Source organism: Epinephelus fuscoguttatus, linkage group LG8 (assembly GCF_011397635.1).
Source record: "Epinephelus fuscoguttatus linkage group LG8, E.fuscoguttatus.final_Chr_v1".
In the NCBI taxonomy this organism is placed as follows: domain Eukaryota; kingdom Metazoa; phylum Chordata; class Actinopteri; order Perciformes; family Serranidae; genus Epinephelus; species Epinephelus fuscoguttatus.
Window position 1 is genome coordinate 44635759 of NC_064759.1, and position 27318 is coordinate 44663076.

Consider the following 27318-nt stretch of genomic DNA (forward strand, 5'->3'; position numbering starts at 1 on the left):
ATGGTATTCCATACAGAATGCAATAATGGAGCAAATTTCGATTGAAATCTCTTAAAAAATTCAACTGGAAATCTGTCAGGACCGAGAGCTTTATTATTTTGCATAATTTTCATAGCCAGAATCATTTTCCTCGACAGTTAATGGAGAGTCAAGTTCTTTAGCAGCAACTGAATTTATCACAGGAAAATTCAGGTGGTCTAAAAAGGAGTTAATTTCAGTTGGATCAGATGGGGATTCAGATATAGGAGGAGTAAAACGAATGGAAGACAGAATTAAGTGTAGTAGGGTCCATGTTTAAAGTGCCTGAGAAATCTTTTATCTGAGTAATCATACGTGAGGCTGCCTGATGGTGTAATTGGTGAGCCAGGCGCCGGCTCGCCTTATCGCTGTACTCGTAATACATGGAGCGCGAGCGTAAAAGAAGGCACTCGGCATCAGTGATTGTGATAAGATCAAATTCAGTCTGCAAATCAACACGGCGTTTCAGTAAACTGGGAGAGAAGCAATTAGCTATTTCTTCTAACTTACTAATACTAGTAGAGAGTTCCTGCAGTTTGAAATTACATGTTTTATTTAAATTTGCAGAGAAGGACATTATTTGACCTCGGACTTCCGGTATGCAGAGCATGGAGTAGGAGTGCAGTCCTTGAGCTCCTGCCTTGAGCTTTTCATTTACCATTTCAAACCCTTCTTTTCTCGTTACAACGTCGATTGTCTAAGTCCGACTGCTAACAGCACCAATACTACTGCAGAAAATATGTCTAAATCAAGGAAACAACCCAGAAAAGACTCGGCAGCAGAAAGCTCCATGGCTAATGCTAGCAGTGCAGCTAGCATAACAGTGGCCACAGCCTCGCTCCCAAACCCGGCCCACGGGACAGGCCGCGTCCCTGTATCATTCACTTCCGTTGATACCAGATGAAGGACTCGGTAATGAGAGAGGCGCGCAAACCAGGTGATCTGGAATACAAGAGTCTATTCAGGGTCCGACATTAACGGTTGTCCGAATGCCTGGGGCAAGTAAAAATAGCCGGCGGGCCAGCAGACCCTGCGCAGACATGCCCGATCGGGCAAGCAGCACTGACTCGGACACACACACATACCGGACAGCCTCTCAGTCTTTACCCGCTAACGTTAGCTCATGTAGAACACAAAGTTGTTTTAAATGTAGACATGGAGAGCAGAGCGATAGATAAGAACAGCGTGCTACCTGCTCTCATGGGACAAAGATCCTCTGAGAAAAAAGATGGTTCACTCTGCTCTGTTGCCAGGAACAAACTGGGAGGCAAAGATCCTCTCTGAGGAAGAGGGCTCACTTTGCTGCAGGTTTCACCAAAATGTTTTTTTGTTTTTTTCTTTTAATAAATTGAACACACATTAAAGAACATACAAGATCCTGTAGAGAACTAATACATATAATACAATACATACAATACAATAAACATTGTCAAATTAAATGAAGGAAGAGGATTTTTTTAAAGGCAAATAAAATATTGGGGATTTATGTAAAAAATATACATAGAGACATATAAATAATTATATAATTAAAGATATGTAGGCTATGTTAGGTGAATACTCCTGTCAGTGACCCTGACCACTGGCATTGGCAAAAGAACTGGAGTTGGTCCCCGGACGCTGCACTGCAGCTGCCCACTGCTCCCAGTGTATACAGTAGGATGGGTCAAATGCAGAGGTCAAATTTCATTTCAATGTATGTAATGTGCTGAGAAAGGACAATAAAGAATCTTCTTCTAATAATAATTTCTTAATAACTAGGAGATAACAAAAGAATAGAGAGATTTCAAAGACTTAAAAAATAAGGGACATGAATCAGAACAAGAAACAAGATATATCCCCAGTCATGCACACCCAGTTTTATTTTTTATTTTTTGGCTTTTATGTTTTATTAAACAAAAACAACATACAAATATAGGACAACAGGCTGGAAAGACATGAATGGAAGGTTATGCCATGTGTGACAAAAATAAAGAAGTTTCAGTTCCTTCACATACACAACATGTCATTATGAGTAGCCAAATATACATAAACACAAACCAACATAGACAGCCACAGAGACAAACAAACAGTGCTGTCTTAGACAAAAAACAACCATAACAACAAGAACAACAGGGGATGGGGCCATATCATTCATAAACAAAAGAATCATATATGATATACAAAAATAAGAATGGGGGGAATCCCCCCAAAGAAAGCATCCAGTTTTTACATTCCACCACAGCAGCATCATTAACATCAAGTGCATAGTAATTCAGGTAGCCCGCTATGTGTTGATCCATACTGTATTTTCTCACTTATGGTCCACCAAGCCCTTCAACACAATGGTAGCTAGTCTTGAACCAATATAAGTCAGGAATGGGGACCAGATTCCATAGAAAACCTCAGTCATACATCTGGACCTGTATGTTAAGTATTCCATGGGCAACATGTCAAAAATAACTTTCTGCCATCCAGCTATTGTGGGGGGTTTACAGTCTATCCACTTCAGCAATATGTTCTTCCTTGCACAAAAAGTGAGAATAGAGAAGAGTCTTTTGGAATGTGCACTTTTAAGTTATGTGTCCGCCAGTCCATACAGTAGACACACCAGATCTTTTTTAGGTTTAATGTCAAAAATTAAATGTAGTCGATTTTCTACATCTTGCCAGTATTTGTCAGTATATCTACAAGTCCAGACACAATGAATAAACTCCCTACCTCGACATTACACTTAGTGCACAATTCTGATTTACTGTTATCTAGTTTGTGTCTAAACTGGGGAGTGATCTGAAGAAGTCTAAATTGGGTTTCTCTTGTTCTATTACAGACCGAGATGTTGTTTGCTGATTCCCATATCCGTTCCCACACCGCCTCGTCAACATCCATATTTAGATCATTAGTCCAATCTCTGCTCATGAAAGCAGGTTTACCCTTGTCATATTTAAGGAGTGCCTGATATCCAAGTCTGTGTCTTTTTGACGGTTTAAAAAACTCTGTATCTGAAGAAACCTAAAAAACTCATTTTGTGGAAGATGGTACTTTTTACACACTTGACTAAATGATAGCATTGCATTTCTTTCATATAGGTGCCCAATAGTAAAGATGCCTTTACTTCTCCATAACTCAAAGCCCCTGTCCTTAGTGCCAGGACAAAAATCTATGTTACCCCATACCGGTGAAAGGGAGGACAACTGTCCCTCAAGACCTTCCAATTTCTTTATATCCTTCCAAGCTTTAATAGTTGTATTTATAATCATGTTGTCACCGACAGAATTTTTAATCTTTTTTTGATCGGAAGCAAACAGGAGACCACACAAGGGATAGCCAACCTGTGAGGACTCTTAAGTCCAGCCACGTAGATTCATTATCATTTTGGATCCAGTCAGCAATGTAACGCAGCTGTGAGGCCAGCTGGTACAGCCTGATGTCAGGAACTGATAGGCCGCCTTTTTCTTTAGGCTTCATAAGTCTGGCTAAGCTCATACGGGGTCTTTTTCTGTTTCATATAAATGGGCTAAATCAACCGTTCAGTTCCTTGATCACTTTTTTAGGGAGCAACATTGGAAGCATCTGAAATACATACAGAAGTTTAGGTGAAATATTCATTTTAAGTAATGAAGACCTGCCTAACATGGATAGTGGCAAGGAAGTCCACCTTTCGAGGTCTTCATATATACATTTAAGTAAAGGTGTAAAATTGGCCGCATATAATTGGTGAAGGAATGGAGTTATCGCAATACCTAAATATGTAAAGCCCTGTGGCGTCCATCTGAATGGGCAAGATAGAGGGGGTGATATATTTGTGTGGTGGAGACCACCTAAAGGAAATGCTTCTGATTTTGAAAAATTAATTTTGTAACCTGAAAATTGACTGAAGCAACCAATCAGGTCTAGCACTGCTGGTATTGAAACTTCTGGCTTGGTGAGAAACAGGAGAACATCGTCAGCATACAAAGATATTTTGTGAGTTTTTTTCACCAACTGAGATACCTGAGATAGAGGGTGCTCGCCTGATAGCCTCTGCCAAAGGCTCAATAGCAATTGCGAATAGTAATGGGGACAGGACGGCATTTGTTTTACAATATCCGTCGATTATTTAACATTTTATATTCCACAAAACATGTTGACCCAGAGTGCCTTGCCTCTATGGATGCTGAGAAGGCATTCGATAGAGTAGAGTGGAATCTACCTTTTTACAACACTTGAAAAATTTGGTTTCGGTCCTGTCTTCTCTTCCTGGATCAGAATACTGTACTCATGTCCTTCAGCCTCTGTTTTGACCAATAGCCATTACTCAGAATATTTTGATTTACACCGTGGGACCCGGCAGGGTTGCCCACTTAGCCCACTCCTTTTCGCGATTGCCATTGAGCCTCTTGCGATTGCCTTGCGTAGAAGGCCGTGCAGAAGGAGCTACGGAGAAACATCAGGCGGGGAAAGGAAGGATTTAAAAAGAAGATGGAGGAACAGCTACAGCAGAGCGACGTCAGCAGAGTCTGGAGAGGTCTGAAAACCATCTCAGGACACAAACAACCAGACTCCCAGGCCAGAGGTGACCAGCAGTGGGTGAATGATCTGAATCTGTTCTTCAATAGATTTGATCAGTCTGCCCCTCCCCTGGCCCAGACATCACGGCTGCAACCCCCCTCATCCTCACCTTCACCCCCCCCCCCACCCCTCCCACCTACACTCCTGGCACACTGCTTCGACACCTCCCCCACCCCCTCTCCCCTGGACATCTCACCAACCCCCACTCCTTCCCCTACCTCATCACCCCCACCCCCCAGAGCACACAGCCCCCCTGCTCCAGCTTGTCCTTCACTATCTGTCAGGTGAGAGATCAGCTGAGGAAGATAAAGACGAGGAAGGCTGCGGGTCCAGAGAGCATCAGCTCCAGGCTCCTGAAGTCCTGCGCAGACCAACTGTGCAGGATAGTTGAAACCATCTTCAACCCCAGCCTGAGGCTGGGAAGAGTACCACAGCTGTGGAAGACATCCTGTGTGATACCTGTGCCCAAGACTCCGCACCCCAAGGACTTCAGCAGCTTCAGACCAGTGGCATTAACATCACACCTCATGAAGACTCTGGAGCGCCTGGTCCTGTCTCGTCTCCACCCCGCAGCAGGCCCTTCAATGGACCTGCTGCAGTTTGCCTACCAGCTTGGCATTGGGGTGGACGACGCCGTCATCTTCCTCCTGCATAGAGCTCTTTCCCATCTGGAGAAGCCTGGAAGCTCTGTGAGAATCATGTTCTTTGATTTCTCCAGCGCTTTCAACACCATACAGCCTGCACTTCTGAGGGACAAACTGGAGCACATAGGGGTGGCTAATCACCTCACATCCTGGATCCTGGACTACCTCACGGACCGGCCGCAGTATGTCAGGACCCAGGATTGTGTATCGGACTTGGTTGTCTGCAGTATGGGGGTCCCGCAGGGGACAGTGCTGGCACCGTTCCTCTTCACCCTCTACACTGCAGACTTTTCATACCACAGCCCCACCTGTCATCTGCAGAAGTTCTCTGACGACTCTGCCATAGTCGGCCTCATCACAGATGGGGACGACAGGGAGTACAGAGAACTGAACCAGGACTTTGTGGACTGGTGCCAGAGGAACCACCTTCAGATCAACGCGGGGAAAACCAAAGAGCTGATGGTGGATTTCCGTAGGTGCAGACTCCTCTCCCCAACACCGGTGAACATCCAGGGAAAGGACATTGAGATGGTGACATCTTTTAAGTACCTGGGTGTTCATCTTAACAATTAACTGGACTGGACTGATCACATAACAGCACTGTACAGGAAAGGCCAAAGCAGACTCTACCTGCTGAGGCGGCTCAGGTCTTTTGGAGTGCAGGGGGCGCTCCTGAAGACCTTCTTTGACACTGTGGTGGCATCAGCCATCTTGGTGGTCTGCTGGGGCAGCAGCGTCTTGGCTGCAGATAGGAAGAGACAGGACAGGCTGATCAAGAAGGCCAGCTCTGTCCTGGGATGCTCTCTGGACTCTGTGCAGGTGGTGGGAGAAAGGAGGATGACAGCCAAGCTGTCATCCCTGAGGACTAATGACTCCCATCCTCTGCAGGAGGAGATAAAAGCTCTGGAGAGCTCCTTCAACGATAGACTGATTCACCCAAAGCGTGTGAAGAAATGCTATCACAGGTCCTTCCTGCCTGCTGCTGTCAGGCTACCTAACCAGCACTGCTCACAGTAAACTGCACCATGGACACTTTATAGACACTATGGACACTTTATGGACACCGCAGCAGTCTGCTGTTTTTGCACATACAATCACTTGCATCTTATCCACTAGTCATTTTCATTCACTGCTGCTCATTATTATCCACTTCCTATTATTTTTATTATTACTATTGTTATTGTTATTTATCGCTGTCTCTTGTATTTTTTGTACATATTTGCATACCTAGTTATTTAAGTTTTTTAAGTTTAAATTTGAAATCTTTAATCTGACTTTCTCCTTGACTGCTGTAACACTGGAATTTCTCAATTATGGGATCAATAAAGGTGTATCTTATCTTATCTTATCTTATCTTATCTTATCTTAGCAACAGGCAGATACAGGGCATATGGAGGGGAGGAGTCGAACATAAGGCCAGCCACTTCTTTTCAAGAAGCCCTCATTGTTTTGGAGCTTTTCAGTCAGTTTTCAGGATATAAACTCAACTTAAATAAAAGCGAACTATTCCCCATTAATAAAGAAGCTCTCAAACTTAATTATACGGATCTCCCATTGAAGGTGGTGAAAGATCACTTAAGCTATCTTGGAATATGTGTCACTAGAGAATTTAAAAACTTATTTAAATCAAATTTTCTCACTCTATTTGATCAGGCAAAATGGATTCTATCTAAATGGTTTCCTCTGTCTTTGTCCCTGACTGGAAGAATAAATTCAATTAAAATGACACTGCTTCCAAAGTTCCTATATCTATTTCAGTGTCTCCCCATTCTTATCCCAAAATCTTTATTTTTAGGGCCCTTGACTCTTTAATGATAGCTTATATTTGGAATGGTAAGTAGGGATGTCTCGATCCGTCACAGTGCGTTGTGGTGAAATTAAAAAAAAATTCAATTCGAGCACAGGCTGGCGGCGTGCGCCGCTCAGCTCAGCAGCAGAGCGGTGCACTCTTGCACCACGGTAGCACATACACAATGAATGGGTTCGTCGGCAGAGGTCTGCACTTTGCACGCTCTGTGTGAAAAGGACTTTGCTTTGCGCTGGCTGTGCCATTGTTTGTCTATGGAGAGGGCAGCAACGCCTGACAAAGCGGCACCGCTACCCTTGGCATCGCGCACGATATTCATTGTGCCCACAGTGGCTTGGAAAACCTCCCATAACCGTGTCACACGGGGAAGAGGGAAGAGGGAAGGCGGCTGGAGTTCCTCCAACATTTGCGGTTAGATTATCATATTTTTTTATTGACAAAAATATAGGCTGCTTCGGCTGATTTTTTTTTTATGCGCACATGTGCCCCTAAATATTTTTTACAGTTCGCACACACCTATTTTTAGTCGCAAATGCAAGTGAAACGCTTGCACTGTCGAGCCCTGTGATGCCCTCCACCAACAGTGCAAAAGGGCAAACTACCAAGCAGCAATACTGAAGTCATCTCTGAAAGCTAAGATATGTGCTTCATCACCTGCTGGCTATGGTTGGCACCTAGAGGATGGAAACTGACAAGTTACCTGGATGACAGGAAATCTGGCCCCGACAGTGTTTTGCATGTGGTACACTGCAGTTGTAAGCATGGTATCTGCGAGACAAGCAGATACCTGTGTCTTCCTGTGTCTCTGCAGGACTGTGTTGCACTGACTTATCAGGGCTCAACAATAAGGATTGCTCGATTGCCCGGGGCAAATAAAACTTACGGTCTGGCATGTAAACTAACAACTCACTTGCCCGATCGGGCAAGTTGCTAAAAATAGTAAAAGTTAATAACTAATTGATAAAATAAATGTATTTTAAAATGTGCTCTTCTGCTCTGATGCAGCAGTCTCTCTGCCTGAAGCCACAGGCACAGCTGTGTAACAATGTCCTGCCCACAGCCCCCATTGATATTATTTTGCGCGACGGACGCTTCATATAATAACATAACAATATACTATTTATGTTGTTATGCCATTGTGTCATTTCTGTCTCTACATGGTCACACGTTAACAAATCTCCTCTGCTCTCTGTATCGCATACGGCAGAGTTCCGCCACACACACAGGTGATCACGCTAGAGCGGCTCGGGCCGCATTTTCCTGACCAAACCTGACCCCGAGCCCGGTGCAGTTTGTCAGCTGACAAAGTTACTGAAATGGACAGTGTGTAAATAACCAACAGACTGCTGTTATGCACAGACAAACACTCTGCTCACACAGCAGCTCAGCACGGCACTCATGCTGAGCTTGTGTTGCGTTCAGGCGTTGTCACGTAAATAACAACTTCCAACACTTAAATAGATCATAGCACAAAACAGCAGCATGTCAAGTGACTTTTTACTTTATTATATTCAATAAAATTGTATGTTCCTAAATCTTGAGACACCTCATATGTAAGCTAGACAGACATTTCACCTGCTCATTACTGTGCACACATGTACTGTATGTACTTAGTCCTAAAGAGCCCTCATGGTGCCTGTAGATACATAGAAACATCACAGCAGGCTGTGCTTTGCAAGCATACAAAAAAGTTTCACGCATGTGAAAATTATTTTTCATGCGTGTGCTTCACCTCTGCTGCTACAACTCCATCCTAGGGGAAACACTGTTGTGTGTGTTTTGTGCAACAGGGGAATGTGGTAGTCTACTGGTAGAGTAAAGAGGGAGCTAAGTAGCGTTGAAGTAGAGTAGAGCAGGGCAGAGAGATGGAAACAATATATATATTAAACTCGGTGTTAATACAGCAGAACCGGAGAGAGGGGTGAAAAATAAATAGAGGTGGGCATGGCTCAAGTAGGGCACAAAATTATAGACGGAGAACGATTGACAAATTTTTCATTTTAAGCCCTGACACTGTCATTTTTGTGTAGGAATTAAGCTACAATACATGACATATGTTGTTTTAATTAATAAATACAGTGTGAATAAAGATTACATAACATAAAAATAACTGCAGTCTTTGTTATTTGATAGCTGCTTAAATTAAACAGTTTTTATAGGGCAAGTAAAAACTGACTTTGGGCAAGTAGATCTCTGACCAACTTGCCCGACTGGACAAGTGGAAAAAAAAACCTTAGCGTTGAACCCTGCTTATGTAGGTGTCTCAATTGTGTATATTAAGGCCTAGTCCACACGAGCACTGAACTGAACTTTTTTGGCCTCCAGTTTTTAAAAAATCTGTGTCCATACGAGCGGTGTAATAAAAATACCACTATCAAACAATGTAATACACATGCCAAAGCAGTAGGTGGCGATATAACTCCTAACTGTAAGGCCATTGTAGCCAATCAGAAGGCAGTAAAACGTCATTACCGGAACAAGAACCAGTGGTGTCGGTGTGTTGGGGTACTATTATGCAGCAGGAGCAGTCTCCGTAATAGCACACTCTTGCGCCTCTGTTGCTGGATGTTGTTGAGTAGTGTTAGTTGTATGTTACAGCCACAAAGCGCTGATATGTTGCTAAATAGCAGCAGTATTTTGTTTAGGTCCATCCTCAAATTGTCTCTCGCACACACTGGATCGGGTAATAACACAGCTGTTTTCTGTTTACGTCACACACTGTGACGTCATACAATGGAGACAAAACAAAATAACTGCGGTTTTCCTGTCCACACATGACTGCTGACACCAGACCTTTCCAAAAAGTTCACCCTGGACTCCGGTTACAAATAACTCCGGTTACAGGGGCCCAAAACTGCGGTTACGTGTGGATGACAGGCCAAACCATGAGCAAAGAGTCACGGTTTTATAAATACCCGCGCTGGTGTGGACAGCCCCTGAGAGTGCAGCTTTTTATGTGAGATGTGGGGTGCTGTGGGGTGTATTGCCACAGAATGGCATCTCAGTAATACTCCCGGCCCGACTTGGGCAGAGAATCTAAGCTCTAATTGTCATTAAGTGTATACACAAAAACAATTTAAAAATTATCTCGCTTCAGTCATGATCAAAAGAAGAAATCATTTAAAATTTTACCATTTAAAAAGTGTGACAGTCATACAGCACTGTGATAAAACTGTTCAGCCTGCTGGTGCTACCTTTCATTGATCTGAATTGAAGAAGTCCTTGTATATGTTATTGCTTAACAAAGACCTCTGCTCTAAAAATGACAACTGCTCTGGCTGTTCATTAAAGATTATTTCATAAGTGGTTCATGTGTTAATGAACTGGCAAGCAAAAACATCAGCATACGGTTGTTTATTATTATTATTTAGATTCATTCATTCATTTACATTTTTCAGAATACAGCAACTCAATAGCCATTTAACAAATTCAGGACAGCAATGTTGTCTATGGAAAAACACAAAGGCTATGCCCAGGTATCGATTCAAATGTATTTTAAGACACTTTTGCTAAATTCCCTTTTTTGTCTATTTGCCTCATCGTTCTTCATGGACACGGCGATGTATATAATACTGTTAAAAAGCTCCTTTCTGCTCGCTTTTGAGGACTTAGGGAATGTTTTCCTCTTCATGGCTATAGCTGACTGAAACCCCAGAGACTACCATCTTCCTTTTCTGTTTACGAGAAGCAGGTAGGCTACTGTATTGGTGTAGCACGATCGTGTGACGGCTGTGCCACCACTTGCGAACTCAGGGCTCGACAGTGTGAGCGTTTCACTCGCATTTGCGACTAAAAATAGGTGTGTGCGAACTGTAAAAAATATTTAGGGGCACATGTGCGCATAAAAAAAATCAGCCGAAGCAGCCTATGTTTTTGTCAATACAAAATATGATAATCTAACCGCAAATGTTGGAGGAACTCCAGCCGCCTTCCCTCTTCCCTGTGTGACACGGTTATGGGCGGTTTTCCAAGCCACTGTCAGCATAATGAATATAAGTCCAGTGTTTCCGCTACATTCATTTAGCAGCGGCGTGCCGAATATTGCAAAAAAACACACATTCAGTATTCGGTGGAATAAGTGAAAAGCAAGGCCGATTATATAGCGGCGTGTTTTGATAACGCAGTCAAACAGCGTGCGGTGACGGACGGAGTAAAATGTCGGCAGTGTGGCGATAAAGAGTAACGGCAAATCCCGCCGGTTGTGGGTTGAACGGGGGTCAGAGACACGAACAGGAATACGTATTCCTGTCAAATACGGCGGCACATTATATTATATTATTTCGGCTTACCGGCGAAGAAGTCCGGCTCCAGGTGAATAACTTGTTGTCATGACTGCCCAAAAGTACCTGAACAGCTGAGCCATGGGGGCACACAGTATGTGGTGTATCAGAGGAGAAACTTTAGGGACTGTTCGTTACTTATGAAGGGACTTGTCAGGGGAGGAGGGTGCCTGGTTGATTTTTATTTCATTTATTTATTTTATTTTGATCCCTCCTATGTTAATCACTTACTGATGCTGTTTTTGAAGTATGAATAAGTCAATAAGTAATTTATTCAATTGAAATATCATTGATGAGAAGTGATTTATCTTTTTATAAATGACAAAAGGCACATCTGCCTCGTTTTCGTTGTGGTATCCTGATACTACTCAGAACCATGATACTTTCACTGGTATCGTACCGTGGGTCCCAATTGAGGGATGTCTCTCACATGTGCTCCTTGGGAAAAAAGTTAGCATCAAGCCCTGGAACTAAAATCTCATTTTGCTCAGGAGCTAGTGCTGAATTACAGCCGTGATCACAGGACTCGTGCGGGGTTATGAGCTACGAACTCCCTGCTGCTGAGCTAAACACAAATCGATCTTTTTATGAAGTAAAGATTGTGTGGTCCCGTGACTGTGGAACGGAATGAAACTATAACAGGGTTCACCTTACGGCCTATGTGGCTGGTTTGCCTTCTTTGCCTTGGAGCTCGTGGGCGGGGTTGAAGAGGTCATCAGGAAACTACCTGTTCCTGGGTAGATCTCCTGTTTCTGTACAGTGGCTGTGAACTCTTGTGGTTTAAAAGTTGACGTGCCAAATCCTCTGCTACATTAGTAATTTGCAAACTAAAATTCCCAGACTCCCGTGATAAATCTCAAATATCCAATATATTCAACTCAAGTATACATCAAATACAATATACATCAAGAGCATCAGCATATAGTGATGACCACCATGGATCATTTTAAAGAACATCAAGAGCTTTACCTTTTGTCAATTAAAATAGCAACAAACATTCAAATGCTTGCAGTCTGGTTGGACCCTAATAAATGCTGCTTGTGGCTTTAATTTCTTTTTTCACTTTTTCTTCAGCAGTGGATGAAATGTCTTTTTGATACCAATGCAGCCCTTGTAATGATACATTTGAATGTTTCAGCTGTTTATCAACAACCAGTGGCAGGATGCAGTGAGTGGGAAAACCTTCCCTACCATCAACCCTGCAACCAGTGAAGTCATCTGTCAAGTTGCAGAAGCTGATGTGGTAAACAAAGTCTTTGATACATAGAGTATTTGATACTTTATACACAATTTAATGTTATAACTGTTTGTCACCACTGGAATCCTTGGTAAATGTCATCTGCCTTCTTTAACCTCCACCTGTCTAGCATGAGATACACCAGAGACACTCACTGAGTTAATCATGTTGTGCTGTTATATTTCCAGGCAGATGTAGACAAGGCGGTGAAAGCAGCATGTGATGCCTTTAGGTTGGGGTCACCGTGGCGACGGATGGACGCCTCTCACCGTGGCCTGCTTCTTAACCGATTGGCTGATGCCATAGAGAGGGATGCTGCCTACCTTGCTGTGAGTCATGATTTAATATCAAAACACAAACCAAAAATTAACCTGTGTCTTCAATAATCCCAGGACAGACCAGTACAGAATGTCCATTACTGACTTACAGTTTTATTGTACTTATGTTTTTGAAAATGTCTCTTTTTGCACATCATTTATAGAATATGTCAGAAAGTAAAGATGGATGAAGAATCAAAACAAACTTTTATTAATGACTTATATTTACTGTTGTGCTTTAATTGAATAAGACTACTTACATCAGTAAAAAATATCTCAATAAATAATGCAAGATTTTTTTTATCAGTCTTTTTGGAAGATCAAACTACACTTAACAAAATAGTGCTTCTGCACACTAAAGACAGCTTACCTGAAACATCTGGGCATTATATTCCCCTGTGCTGAATTCAGTCAGTGAGAACAGAATGGAAAATCTGATTGATTTTAGATTTGGAACAGTGAAACACAGAGGCAAAGTCCTGCTTATAGTTATGATTTCAGTAGGGCTGTAGTCAACCAAAGAAAATCTTGATCCACTAAAGTCGCGCATAATCTTCAACTAATCGATTAGTCGTAGGGAAAAAAAAATCTGCACGTTATTTTTACTTCTGCAGTGGTGTGTCTGTGTCACTCTGCAGTTACACCTCCAAAATGCTAGTTGGCGGTGGAGGACTGTGTTAAGTGCTGTAAAGTTTAGTTCAAATCAAACTTTATTTATATAGTTGATTCAAGACACACATTAAATATGGCTTAATAGAGACGATTTCAAACACAAGTACGCAAATTGGCTTCACTATAAATTGCAGAACTGATGGACAAACACTTGTCTTTATCTGGACACATTTCCCCCACCAATACAACATGCTAACGTTATTAGCACAAGTTTATGGCGTTTTACATTGTATAAATTAGCCTAGTGTCTAGCGATCTTTTCCTCTTCTCATATGAAACCATGGGACAACAGTAACATGTAACAAAGGTAATGGTACACAGTTTGGCTCCATTAGAGCTCACAACATTCACCGAGAAAAAAACTGTCTTAAAACTTAAACGTTTTCCAAGCAAATAGGCCTACAACATGCTAACGCTATTAGCGCCAGCCTATGGCATTTTACACTGTAAAAATTAGCCTAGCGACGAGCAGAGATTTCCTCTGCTCATATGAAGCCAGGATAAATCCCGAAGTATAAATCTCTAAGGGATATATCACACACAAGACTTAAAATGCTATTTTAGTGGAGGCTTTACTGTCTTCACAATTTATTTATCTGCTACCGCAAGAGCGCACCGCTCTGCTGCCGAGCTGAGCGGCGCTCGAGAGGGCACATGTCGCGGCGTCTGCGCGGTGCCAGCCTGCGCTCGAATTGAAAATTTTTTAATTTCACCACAACGCGCTGTGACGACACCTCGGTGCGTCCAATAGCAGAGAAGAGCCTGAAGTAGACCTGGAAGCGGTCACCATGGAGCTGTTGCTCCTGAACAAGCCTGTAGTCCCCCAAATCCTGTTTTGCGCACCTTGCTCTCCGTTTGCTCTGCGCCCTACCCCGTGGTGGGCGCTGCGAAAATCGCGCTCTGTGTGAAAGAGGCTACAAACAGGAGGTCTGTATCACCGTGACGCTGAGCGTAGGGTGGGCGAGTCCAACTTTCTGTCAACAGGTAACTTAGCCTGTCCCCCGCTGCAGGAAATAATGGATTAATCCTGGAAAGCTGTTGATGTAGCACTTTCCTCCTTATGAAAGTAACATGGCAATTATTCGAATAATGAGAATTTGGTCGGATGAGAGCATAGCGACAAAATAATTGACTAGTCGACCAGGAGACTACAGCTCTAGATTTCAGAGACTCAAGATTCAAGACAAAATATCTTTTGGCGGCACTGATTCTGCAGATTTCAAATGGTTGGGGAGAAGCCTGAGAACCAGTTCCCAACCACATAATATAAAAAAGATTTACTTGGAAAATAGGGCTGTTCGATTATGGAAAAAAATCAGAATCACGATTATTTTGGTCAAAATTGAAATCACGATTATGCGGTGCACATGATGACTTATTTACACAACGGCATGTCATTTCTGTCTCCACATGGTCGCACGTTTATAATTCTCCTCTGCTCTCTGTATCGCGCATGGCAGAGTTCGGCCCTGATGTGCACACAGACACATGCACACGTGCGCGCGCGCACACACACATACACACACAGAGACCAACCTCTCTCGCTCTCCCTCTGCCATTTTCCGCATGCTGTTTTTGAAATCTTCGGCCATCACCTACCCCTCACATTATTCGATTTCACCTACTTGACTGGCTTGTGGAGTGAATAGAGGAGAGGGTAGGGGGCAGTATTGCACATAGGCTTCCGGGTGCATTTGATTTGCAACACAAGACAACGAGAGTAAACTGACAAGAAGCGCATAATCATTTAGTGTCGATTATTTTGTTTTCATAATCGTTGAAAGCCCAAATCGTAATCTAGATTAAAATTCGATTAATCGAGCCACCCTATTGGAAATACAAATCTCTCACAAGCCTTCAAAATGAAAAAATGTCTCCTTATTAATAATGATAAACAAATGAACCTCATTAATAATCAAATCCATTTATATGTGGGGTTTTAATGAAAAATCAATCAATCAATCAATTTTATTTATAAAGCCCAATATCACAAATCACAATTTGCCACACAGGGCTTTACAGCATACGACATCCCTCTGTCCTTATGACCCTTGCAGCGGATAAGGAAAAACTCCCCAAAAAAACCCCTTTAACGGGGAAATATAAATGGTAGAAACCTCAGGAAGAGCAACTGAGGAGGGATCCCTCTTCCAGGACGGACAGACGTGCAATAGATGTCGTACAGAACAGATCAGCATAATAAATTAACAGTAATCCGCATGACACAATGAGAGAGAGAGAGAGAGAGAGAGAGAGAGAGAGAGAGAGAGAGAGATGCAGGTAATGACAGTAGCTTACAACAACATTGTTGAAAATAATAATATTATAGTTATAGTTCTGGCTACTGTGGTACAATATGTTGAAAGTATGTCTTAATATCTGGCAGTATACATGTGTGAAAATAGTCATATGTGTATAATAACAGTAGAAGTATGACTAATGACTAATGATGGCAGCAGCAGCAGGAGGCATCTGGCGGGACCACGGCAGCAGCACAACCACACACGTCACGCTGTCCAGGCACCGTTGCGATATGAGTTAATCTGAGAGACAGTGGAGCACAAAGGCTCCGGAGAAGAAGCCGAGTTAGTGACATCCAGAATGGCCGAGTTAGTGACATCCAGAATGGCCGAGTTAGGAAGATGCAGTAATAGAATACGAGAGAGAGAGAGAAGGAGAGAAGGTGCCTGGTGTATTATAGGGGGGTCCTCCGGCAGACTAGGCCTAAGTCAGCCTAACTAGGGGCTGGTACAGGGCAAGACTGAGCCAGCCCTAACTATAAGCTTTATCAAAGAGGAAAGTCTTAAGTCTAGTCTTAAATGTGGAGACGGTGTCTGCCTCCCGGACCGTAACAGGAAGATGATTCCACAGGAGAGGAGCCTGATAGCTAAAGGCTCTGGCTCCTGATCTACTTTTGGAGACTTTAGGGACCACGAGTAACCCTGCGTTCTCAGAGCGCAGTGTTCTGGTGGGATAATATGACACTATGAGCTCTCTAAGATATGATAAATAAATCAATAATAAAATAACAAAATAAGACCTGCAGATTAGAGACTTTCTCAGTCAAGTTTCTTTGCCCCCCCCAATCACAATCTGAGTCATTTAACATTAAGTGTCTGCTGATACCAATTTCCGATCTGATATTTCAATTTTCCTACATATTTCAGCCGCACAGTGCACACTTGAAAAACATTAAAATTATTTAAATCAATCCAATGTATAGCCTCTGCTTGATAATTGAATAGTTCTGCAGTGCATTAAGAAAAAAATCTTAATGTGTTTTAATGTATGTATTAGCCTATTATTTATTTACTTTATTTACTATTGTGAAATAACAAAGTGTAAAATAACAAACCCTCCCTTTGATCTGTTTGGCTTTGTCACTGTTTCGAGGGAATGTTGCTGTCCCCTCAAAAGAGTATCCTCCAGTGTTTGTTGCTTTGGTGTAGCCTTGACTGAGTTACCTGAATGAACTGTACTCAGCAGTGTTTATTTTAATCTTCTGCACATCTTTTGTGCAGATTAGACTACATCAATATTTTTCTCTCATTGATTTTTGCGCGATGGGCTTTTGTTGCACTTGCAGCGCAAGGTGACTTGTCGTTGGTTCTATGCTGCTTTCTGACAACAGAATCTCACACTGAGCTGAAATTTATGAGTGCTTGTAACTTCAGTGAGTAATGAAACTAAACAGTGTCATACTCCATTTCGTTTATGGTGTGTGGTGTTTCGAAGTGGGGGGGGCACAGCCCCTCCCCTCACACTGGAGTTCAGCAGAGTGTGACCAGTGTGACATTTGATACACACATGTTGGCTGTGATTTGTAAACAGTAGCAATGGCATTAATACGTCAATAATAATCATTTACCGTCCCTGTTATATGGCAGCTGATCTGGTCCTCTGCTCGGAAGGTAAGAAGCTCCTGGACTTCCTGTTTTTGGCCCATGGCGGGAGATTTAACAAGTAGTTGTTAGCAGTTATCAGCTAACTCACAGAAGAAGAACAGCGGCCGTAAATGTCCACAAACTGTGAAAACAATGAGGTCTAGGAGCGTCTTACCCTCTGTGCAGAGGATGAGATCAGCCGCCATAGAACAGAGATGGTAAAGGATATTTACATGTAATGCCATTGTTATTGTTTATAAAGTGCTGCAGAAAAGTGTGTTATATGTCACACTAGAGGTCGACGATGTTGTTACATGCCCGTCCCACCTCTTCTGCCTCTGTGATGCTGACATGCTGTTATAAATCACACACTGGGGCAGAATGATGCTGCTATTGTTTGGTTCTGTGTAAAAAGAGCTTCCCTCATCTCAGGGTAACTAACAATTTTCACTAAATCCGCTTTCTGAAACAGTGCTCAGGTCTGCATTAGGTCAAGGAGGGATCGGAATGCCCTGGGTGTGTTCAGCCAATCCCTGTGCATTGTGTGCAAGCTTCCATTTTTGTCCAATCGCTGCAACCTTAATGCAAATTTGACTATTTAAAATACAGTACAGGCCAAAAGTTTGGACACACCTTCTCATTCAATGCGTTTTCTTTATTTTCATGACTATTTACATTGTAGATTCTCACTGAAGGCATCAAAACTATGAATGAACACATGTGGAGTTATGTACTTAACAAAAAAAGGTGAAATAACTGAAAACATGTTTTATATTCTAGTTTCTTCAAAATAGCCACCCTTTGCTCTGATTACTGCTTTGCACACTCTTGGCATTCTCTCCATGAGCTTCAAGAGGTAGTCACCTGAAATGGTTTCCACTTCACAGGTGTGCCTTATCAGGGTTAATTAGTGGAATTTCTTGCTTTATCAATGGGGTTGGGACCATCAGTTGTGTTGTGCAGAAGTCAGGTTAATACACAGCCGACAGCCCTATTGGACAACTGTTAAAATTCATATTATGGCAAGAACCAATCAGCTAACTAAAGAAAAATGAGTGGCCATCATTACTTTAAGAAATGAAGGTCAGTCAGTCCGGAAAATTGCAAAAACTTTAAATGTGTCCCCAAGCGGAGTCGCAAAAACCATCAAGCGCTACAACGAAACTGGCACACATGTGGACCGACCCAGGAAAGGAAGACCAAGAGTCACCTCCGCTTCTGAGGATAAGTTCATCCGAGTCACCAGCCTCAGAAATCGCAAGTTAACAGCAGCTCAGATCAGAGAGCAGATGAATGCCACACAGAGTTCTAGCAGCAGACCCATCTCTAGAACAACTGTTAAGAGGAGACTGCGCGAATCAGGCCTTCATGGCCAAATAGCTGCTAGGAAACCACTGCTAAGGAGAGGCAACAAGGAGAAGAGATTTGTTTGGGCCAAGAATCACAAGGAATGGACATTAGACCAGTGGAAATCTGTGCTTTGGTCTGATGAGTCCAAATTTGAGATCTTTGGTTCCAACCGCCGTGTCTTTGTGAGATGCAGAAAAGGTGAACGGATGGATTCCACATGCCTGGTTCCCACTGTGAAGCATGGAGGAGGAGGTGTGATGGTGTGGGGGTGTTTTGCTGGTGACACTGTTGGGGATTTATTCAAAATTGAAGGCACACTGAACCAGCATGGCTACCACAGCATCCTGCAGCGACATGCCATCCCATCCGGTTTGCGTTTAGTTGGACGATCACTTATTTTTCAACAGGACAATGACCCCAAACACACCTCCAGGCTGTGTAAGGGCTATTTGACCAAGAAGGAGAGTGATGGAGTGCTGCGGCAGATGACCTGGCCTCCACTGTCACCGGACCTGAACCCAATCGAGATGGTTTGGGGTGAGCTGGACCGCAGAGTGAAGGCAAAGGGGCCAACAAGTGATAAACACCTTTGGGAACTCCTTCAAGACTGTTGGAAAACCATTACAGGTGACTAGCTCTTGAAGCTCATGGAGAGAATGCCAAGAGTGTGCAAAGCAGTAATCAGAGCAAAGGGTGGCTATTTTGAAGAAACTAGAATATAAAACATGTTTGCAGTTATTTCACCTTTTTTTGTTAAGTACATAACTCCACATGTGTTCATTCATAGTTTTGATGCCTTCAGTGAGAATCTACAATGTAAATAGTCATGAAAATAAAGAAAATGCATTGAATGAGAAGGTGTGTCCAAACTTTTGGCCTGTACTGTAGGTAGCATGATGATTCACTCAGCCCCTATGTGGAGGATGCCCTTCCCAGTCACTGGAAACTGCAACTCTGGTACAGCTCAGAGACCTGCCAACTCTGTGACTCCCATAACCCGAGCTTGCAGCACATCCTTTAAAGCCTCCCACAGACTGTGAGATTTTAGCAATCTTTTATGTTTAGTGCAAGCTACACTGTGCGACATTGATCTAATAAATCTGGGTATGACATCAAGTTTGATGTATGCAGACTGTACAGTGACAGCGCCTACTAAATCGTAGGCTACAGTGTATGATGCAATAGCTTTCCATAATAAGTGTGTGAAGCACAAGATAGAGGGTCACATTATTAGATAACCTAAAGTTTTGTGGGCACTTTATACTGCGGTGTGTCTGTGTGTGTGTTTGCTAGCTGCTAGGTTCCTTACCTGGCAGCTGCAACTACACCGCTGTTTCTTTCCATGCTTCGTCCTTCTATACGTGATCATGGCAAGAGCTGGAGGACACATCATACAAGCAAGACTTCCGCTGCCACAATTCCACAAGGTTTTCCTCTTTGCTGTAATTCTACAAATTTGTTTTAAGGCGTTCTGTCTCCATGGCGAGCTGCTATCCATCTGTTTGTTTGGATTAGCGTCAGTGTATCATTTCATGCTGCACTTTTATTGGTTGGTTAGTAGACGTAGGACGTAAGAGTAGTCACAGAGATGGTCATCCCAACTTTCTGACACTGTCAGAATTTTATCTTAGGCTGTCTTTGATCGCAAGACCATGACAACGGCCGTCCTTGAACCTCTCTCACTGTCAAACGTAGGACCACATTTAGAGCCACGACCAAAGATATCGCCATGTTTCTTTCACCATGGTCATCTTTCGTCTGGGACAGCCCAAAATAGAACAGTGTATAATGTGCAAGGCAGAACTGATACAGGGTCAGTCAGGATGAGGTCATGCGTTAGCTAGCCGAAATCCTGGAGGCAAGCAGGCTGGGGGCAGACAGGGCCAGCCTGTAACAGCACAGTAGCTGACCCAGTTTGTCAGGAAAGGGCATAAGGCTCAAAGCAGCAGCATTAGGGTGTGGTCCCTCCTGCTACCTAGACAAGTGGAGCATGATGTACTGCCAAATTCAGGGAAACAACATTGGAGATGTCTTTATGGTAGTGAAATGAACATTCAGTTCATGGGCAACAACTCTGGTGGACATTCCTTCAGTAAGCATGGCCATGATATGCTCCCTCAAAACCTGAGACATCTGTGGCATTGTGCTGAGTGATCAAACTGCAATTTTTAGTGTGTCCTTTTATTGTGACCATCCCAAGACACCCCTGTGTAGTAATAATACTGTTTAATCAGCATCTTGAGATGCCATACCTGTATACAGTGCCATCGTTGCACATAGCATGTAAAACTGATGTGTTTTTTTTTGTACAGGAGCTGGAGACCCTTGACAATGGGAAGCCATATGCTGTTTCCTACACCGTGGATCTGCCTAATGTGGTGAAATGTCTCAGGTAACAAACACACAACAGAGGGTTTCATTGCATTTTAAAACTTCATATAGGCCTTTTTGTCAACAGAGAAGCATAGAGTTTTCATAAGTCACAAAATGTTTCCCTGATATAACACTGTCTTATCACTTATTACAAGTTCTGTGCTATACAGCTTATAGATAATATCTCACTATTTTTTGGCTATGCTGCTTAATAAAAACATATTGTGAGATTTTCATATTTTCTCTGAAATACCATAACTGTTTAATCCTTAAATATGCATGGTCATATATAAATGTTTAAACTTTTGTCAATATGAAGATGCTACACATCGATTGGCTTGGTTAGATTTTCCATAATTCTAGTATTCCTATTATTATGAAATATTACTGAAACCAGGAGCACCAGAGAATACAGTAATTCATTCATATTAACCAGCCTAGTAAACAAAGATGAAAAAAAAGTGGTGACTCCCAGGGGCGTTGCTAGGAGTTGAAAACATCCAGGGCTTTAACCCTGAAGTGCTAAAGTGTCTTCTACCTGGGGGTGTGATTTCAACGTAAGAATTTTGTCAAAGAATGAGCACTCGTCTTCTATTGGGCTGCCCAAATTGTTGGTTAAAAACCTGACAGTCCCCCAGTTGGAGGACTTGAGAACGACTTTGCAAACACAGAGTAAAACAATGCACTAATCACGAGAAATATAGTGATGTTGCACATCAAATTAAACAGCAGAACCTGGGCTACACGGTTGTATAAACCCTTTTTACATGCCCCAAACACAGCTCAAACAACAACTAAATAAACAACAACAAATCAAACACCATACAGCATCGATGTGCCAACCCACTTGGCATATTTTGGGCTCTACCTCAACGCCACGTTGTGCAAAACACGCCATTCATCTCAAATGAAAGAAGAGACTCGGCTGTTTCCACACATATCCGCCAAAGCACTCTATGCCAACGCTTCAGAGAGATAGAGGCCAAAGAACAACAACAACAACGGAAATCATTTTGCAGAGCCATAGTTGTAGTATTTCTCTTACCGTTGTGAAATGGAAATTCTCCTGGTAAACATTCCCGGTAGACGGACATGTTGTGTTGTGTTCAAATGAATCTGGGCGAACATGACAGGCTTTAGGTTCCGGCCCCACAACGGCGTTCTGCTGACTCTGATTGGCTTACAGTCCTGTCAATCTCATTTTGGTGGGTATAGCCTCATTCTGTTGACTCTAACGAATCAAACAAGGTGTCAATCACTGAAATCGACCAATCTGTTGTGGAGATAGAGCCTCCAAAACACAGAAGAGAAAATCTGCTTCACATTTAGATGGTGTGTGTGTGGTCAGTTTGGAGTGGGAAATACATGACAAAAACGAAACGGATAGTTGTATGTGTACAAGACTAAGTAAAATGTGGCGACTTGGTGCTGGCTACCAGTATGCACAATAAATACACTTGTAATACAGAGTAGCCTGCTGCCTCACGCGCGTTAGATTCAAGCTAACGTTAGTACCTAGAAGGAGTGGGGCCCCTACTAAGGGGGTTTGGGAGCTGCAGAGCTGCGGAGGTGCCGTTACACTGGGAGGTTTAAGATGGTTGTCACTGCAAATGTGCCTAATATGAGTGGCCGTCGGATACCAAGCAATTGCCTGGTTTGCCTGTCCTGTCTGGGCACCCCTGAACCTAATAGGTGTGAATCACTGAAAATACGTTTGGGGCTAGAGTCAAAACATCCAGGGCTGAAGCCCCGGAAAAAATGCTTGGTGATGCCACTGGTGACTCCGAATCTCTGAAGTGGTCATAAAGTCAGAATTTGTGTCCATCCCTTGGTTATACGGAAAGTTATTCCTATTCCTTTAGTCCATAAGGATCCACTGATCAAAAGACTCAAAAGGGTTTATTATTAAAAAATAATCCAAGTTGTGAATGTTGTTCTAACAGGATAAATAGTCGTTGTGTTGGTATGCCGGGTGCTGTAATCCAAGTGTCGTAACTCTCTCTCTAAGGCGCTGTCTGTTGGAGCTAAATCAAATTAGTGATTTATAATTGATATGTTATTTGAAGCCTAATTTTTATATAAGTAATATCATACTGGTTTAAATAAAAACAGTTTGATCATATTTCCCATCTTTGCTGAGGAACAGCCTGTCCCAAATATACCCCTGTTGAGTTCAGTGATTTATGCAAATAATAGCTTGGGCTATTAATTGAAGTTTTATGGGTACACTCATTACAAAAAATAAAAAAAGAATCAATTTAAATTACAGGTTGTAATTCAACAAAATAATTTTGTAAGACACTGTATTTCTTTGTGACAGCGACACATTTACATTGTTTGTCCCTGTCCCTATTTGTACATCTAATTGTCATTTGTAAATCTGTTTGTCCCATTTTGCTGAACATGATATCTTAAGAACTCCTTGAGGGAATTTCCTTAAATGTGGCACAAACCAAACCAAACTGAAACCGAACCACCCTCAGATAATCGACTTGCTGCAGGATTTCCTCCATTTTGGACTGACATTGACTCAGAACAGTGATTGCCCTTAAACCGGTAGAGCCGGTAGAAGTCTTACTTTCAGCCATGCTTGCTGTTGTGTATAAACGTATGATGTCACTGCATCAAAAATTTGGAGTATTACCAATATGATGATGTGATTTTTTTTTTTTCATCATATTAAAAATGATATAGGTATTATCATAAACAGTATGATATGGCACACCCCTACTTCTTGCCGATGTCTGTGGTTACTTTAGTCTTGGTGGACATTACTGTTTGATCCAGCTCCTGGGTGGTAAGACAAATGAAGCTGCTCTGCTTTAAACTTTGATGTGAATACAGATATTGTACTAACATACGTTTAAACCTGTTGTGTTAGGTACTATGCAGGCTGGGCTGACAAATGGGAGGGAAAGACCATCCCTATTGATGGAGATTATTTCTGCTACACCAGACATGAACCCATCGGAGTCTGTGGACAGATCATACCGGTGAGAGGGGTGGGGTGTGGGGGTAGGTAGGGACTATGGCACAGTTTTTACAGGTCTGTCTGCCCTTTACATATCTCTAGAACCGTTCATCCAATCTACTTTACACTTGGTGGGTGTACTGCTGGGAACCCAAGGCTGTGCCTCTTCGAATTTGGTGCAATTTGGACTTGGAACACATTAAATATTAATACATTTTGAATAAACAAGTGAACAGCGGTCTTTGCAGAGGTGGGGGTGGGGCATCAGGGCTCTGCAGAGAGCAGACTGTGAGTCGAACATATGTCTCGCCATGTATATGTCATGTTTCTTATGCAAGTAGATCTTTGGGGTTTTCTTTGCCCTATTAACTTAGAACCAGGGGTGAAAGGAGACTGGTACGGTCCAGTACTCCATACCACTAAAAGGCCATACCATACTCAGGCAGTCGAACTTCCTAGATCAATAACTCATCAGCAAAAAGTTGCCAAAACACAAACATAGAAATGATTCATCCTCTAAACTGGGCAAATACCGTTGCTCTACTGTATGTGTGTAGCCTGCTGTGAGCCATGTGCCCAGGGAGCATCAACAAAGTACAACACAGAAAAGAAATTTAATAAAATTTGCCCTTATACACTGTTGTGTCACTAAATATTAACTTCGCCCGTAGAAAAAACATTTTTATGTGCCTCATGTTTTAAAATTCAATAAAAAACTGTTTTCCATGAATTAAGTCCTAATATTAGTCTGATTTTTAAAAAAAGGTATGATTTTAACAGTTTTGTCAACTTTAAAATTATTTTGTGGCCTGTACACCATTTAATCATTTGCTATACATGATGTCAAGTTTTTCTAATTTCTCTCTACACCATACAGATGTTCAAAAATGTAATGCATGTGTTCTTGGATGGATGAAGCAGGGGGTGGGATGAGAATAATAGGACACAATAAAGGAAGGCACAAGTTACTTAAATTTACTAAATGTCCATTTAAGGTGGAGCTTTCAATTCTAATTTATTGCTGGATAGTTTGATAAATAATAAATATCATAGTGTAATTGTTATATTTTGTGAGTAAAGTCTGAATCTATGGTGTAACCAGTAACCTGTCTCTGTCAGGTAAATGTAGTAGTATAATGTTTTCCTCTTACGTACAAGTACATTGGAAGTGAGAAGTATACCATTGGGTTTAAGTGCATATTATGGGGCGTCGGTGGCTTAGTGGTAGAGCAAGCGCCCCATGTACAAGGCTGTTGCCGCAGCGGCCCGGATTCAAGTCCAGCCTGTGGCCCTTTGCTGCATGTCTCTCCCTCTCTCTCTCCCCCCATCATGCTTCACTGTCCTGTCTATTAAAGGCAAAAAAAGCCTAAAAATATGTTTAAGTGCATATTATAAGTGTTTTGGCCTTTTTTAAGTTATTTTGGGGTGCAGTGATTAAAAATAGTGACATAATTCAATTCTGATATTTGCTTTTTTCCAAAAAACAAGCATGAATCAACTATCAATGAGACCACTGCACGCTGTTTTCTTTTCTGACCACTTCTCTGTTGTTGACGTCTCCATCCTCTCTTTCCAATCTGTACAACATGACACGCCCACTGATGTCATCACAGTTTGTACTTAAGTTAACCATTTGAGACGTTTTTTTGGTTCTAGCTGAGAACTAACTTTTCGGTTTCTGGACCAATTTATTTTCGGTCAAAAGCTCTGAATGGTTGAAAATTATGCAATGGAAGAATGAAACTGGCTCTATGTTGCTAGAACCAATCTGGGGTCATTTGTAGCTTGCAAAGCTGTGCTTGAAAGTAGCCTCCCCAACACTGCCATCCAAGAAGGACAGGTGGAGTGATGAATGTGCCAAAATACTGCACAAGAGTTTGTAATACTCACACACAGATTTTACAACTCTGAAGAGTTATCATTGGCAGCAAATACGTTATCTTGTGAAATACTGCATTCATATTACAAGTCATCTATCAGGAATGTGTCCTTGGATGTGTGTGAATGGTCATCACAACACCTTGCTGGACGATGTGGTTTTGCTGAAAAGCCCTGCAGTGTTGACTGGCTCTTTTCACACAGGCTCCAAGGTGTTCTGAACACAGCCTTAACACAGTCATAAAGCTCAAATCATTCAGGGTTCATGCACTGTGCTAAACAAGTTCATTTGTCCTTAAGCCACAGTCACAGTACATTTCAGTTCAGTTTCACCACAGAAAGATTGTGATGTCACATTACTGATGCAGGTAATAAATGTATAATCACAACTGTAAAAGGTGTAAGAGAGTAACCTAGAGTTTGTTGTAGTGTGATAATATACTAGAAATAAAGAAGAAACAAGGAAGAATAATAACATAGTTTCCAAACACAGTGCTGCAGTGTTTCTGTCGGCCCACCAAGCACATCAGCTCAGTCACAGTTAAACAAAGGTGAACTCTGATTTGTGAATTTTCCAGAGCCACCAGTAGCCACCAATACATGCATGGATTACTCCATCACATTGGCTTCAGTAGAAGTGAATGAAAATGGAATTGTAATACGAACATGCCTTTACTCCTAATGTCTCTTACCTTCTCTCCCTGTAGTGGAACTTCCCTCTGTTGATGCAGGCCTGGAAGCTCGGCCCTGCCCTTGCAACTGGTAACACTGTGGTGATGAAAGTTGCAGAGCAGACACCACTTACAGCTCTCTATGTAGCCAGTCTGATTAAAGAGGTACTTTGATTCTTTTTCCTTCATTAATACTAATCAATTAATGTGACTTTACCAGAAAAATATCAGTGATCATAGTGCAATACAAAGGAACATTAGCCCCTTTTCCACCACAGGAACTTTTATCAATTACCCAAAATTTTGAAAAACCTCCGCGGTTCCACCGAAATTACCCGGGTAAAAAACTTTCCCTCAACCCCAAATGTACCCTGGAAAAAGTACCTAGTAGGGGGTACGACTGTTCAGATTACCCAGAATTCTTGAGGGGCGGGGCTGTTTGCTGAAGAATACTGATTGGTGGAACACAGACTTGCAGCATTCCCCACTTCCTGGTACAGGCAGCTGCTGAAAACTTTATTTCATTTCTACAAGCTTCACTTCGTTTGTGTTTTGCTTAAGGATGGGTACCGAAACCCGGTACTAATTTAGCCCCGGAGCTAAATTATTAAAGACCGTAGTATTGATAAGTGCTAGCTGTTTCCGTTCCTTTGTGCCGGCGCTGATCTCCTCTACACACATCTACACAC

The 27318-nt window shown here is 42.3% G+C and overlaps 1 protein-coding gene across 2 annotated transcripts in view; it reads left to right on the forward strand.

Moving 5' to 3' along the window:
- LOC125892859 (aldehyde dehydrogenase, mitochondrial-like) overlaps positions 1–27318 on the forward strand; it is a 96774-nt gene that overhangs the window by 25777 nt on the left and 43679 nt on the right. Inside the window, exons 2-6 of one of the 2 annotated variants that reach the window (XM_049583180.1) lie at positions 12415–12519; positions 12702–12842; positions 21049–21128; positions 23991–24102; positions 26666–26794. In XM_049583180.1, the coding sequence (XP_049439137.1) occupies positions 12415–12519; positions 12702–12842; positions 21049–21128; positions 23991–24102; positions 26666–26794 (567 nt within the window). The remainder of the gene's footprint in view (positions 1–12414; positions 12520–12701; positions 12843–21048; positions 21129–23990; positions 24103–26665; positions 26795–27318) is intronic. The other variant, XM_049583181.1, reaches the window with a different exon arrangement.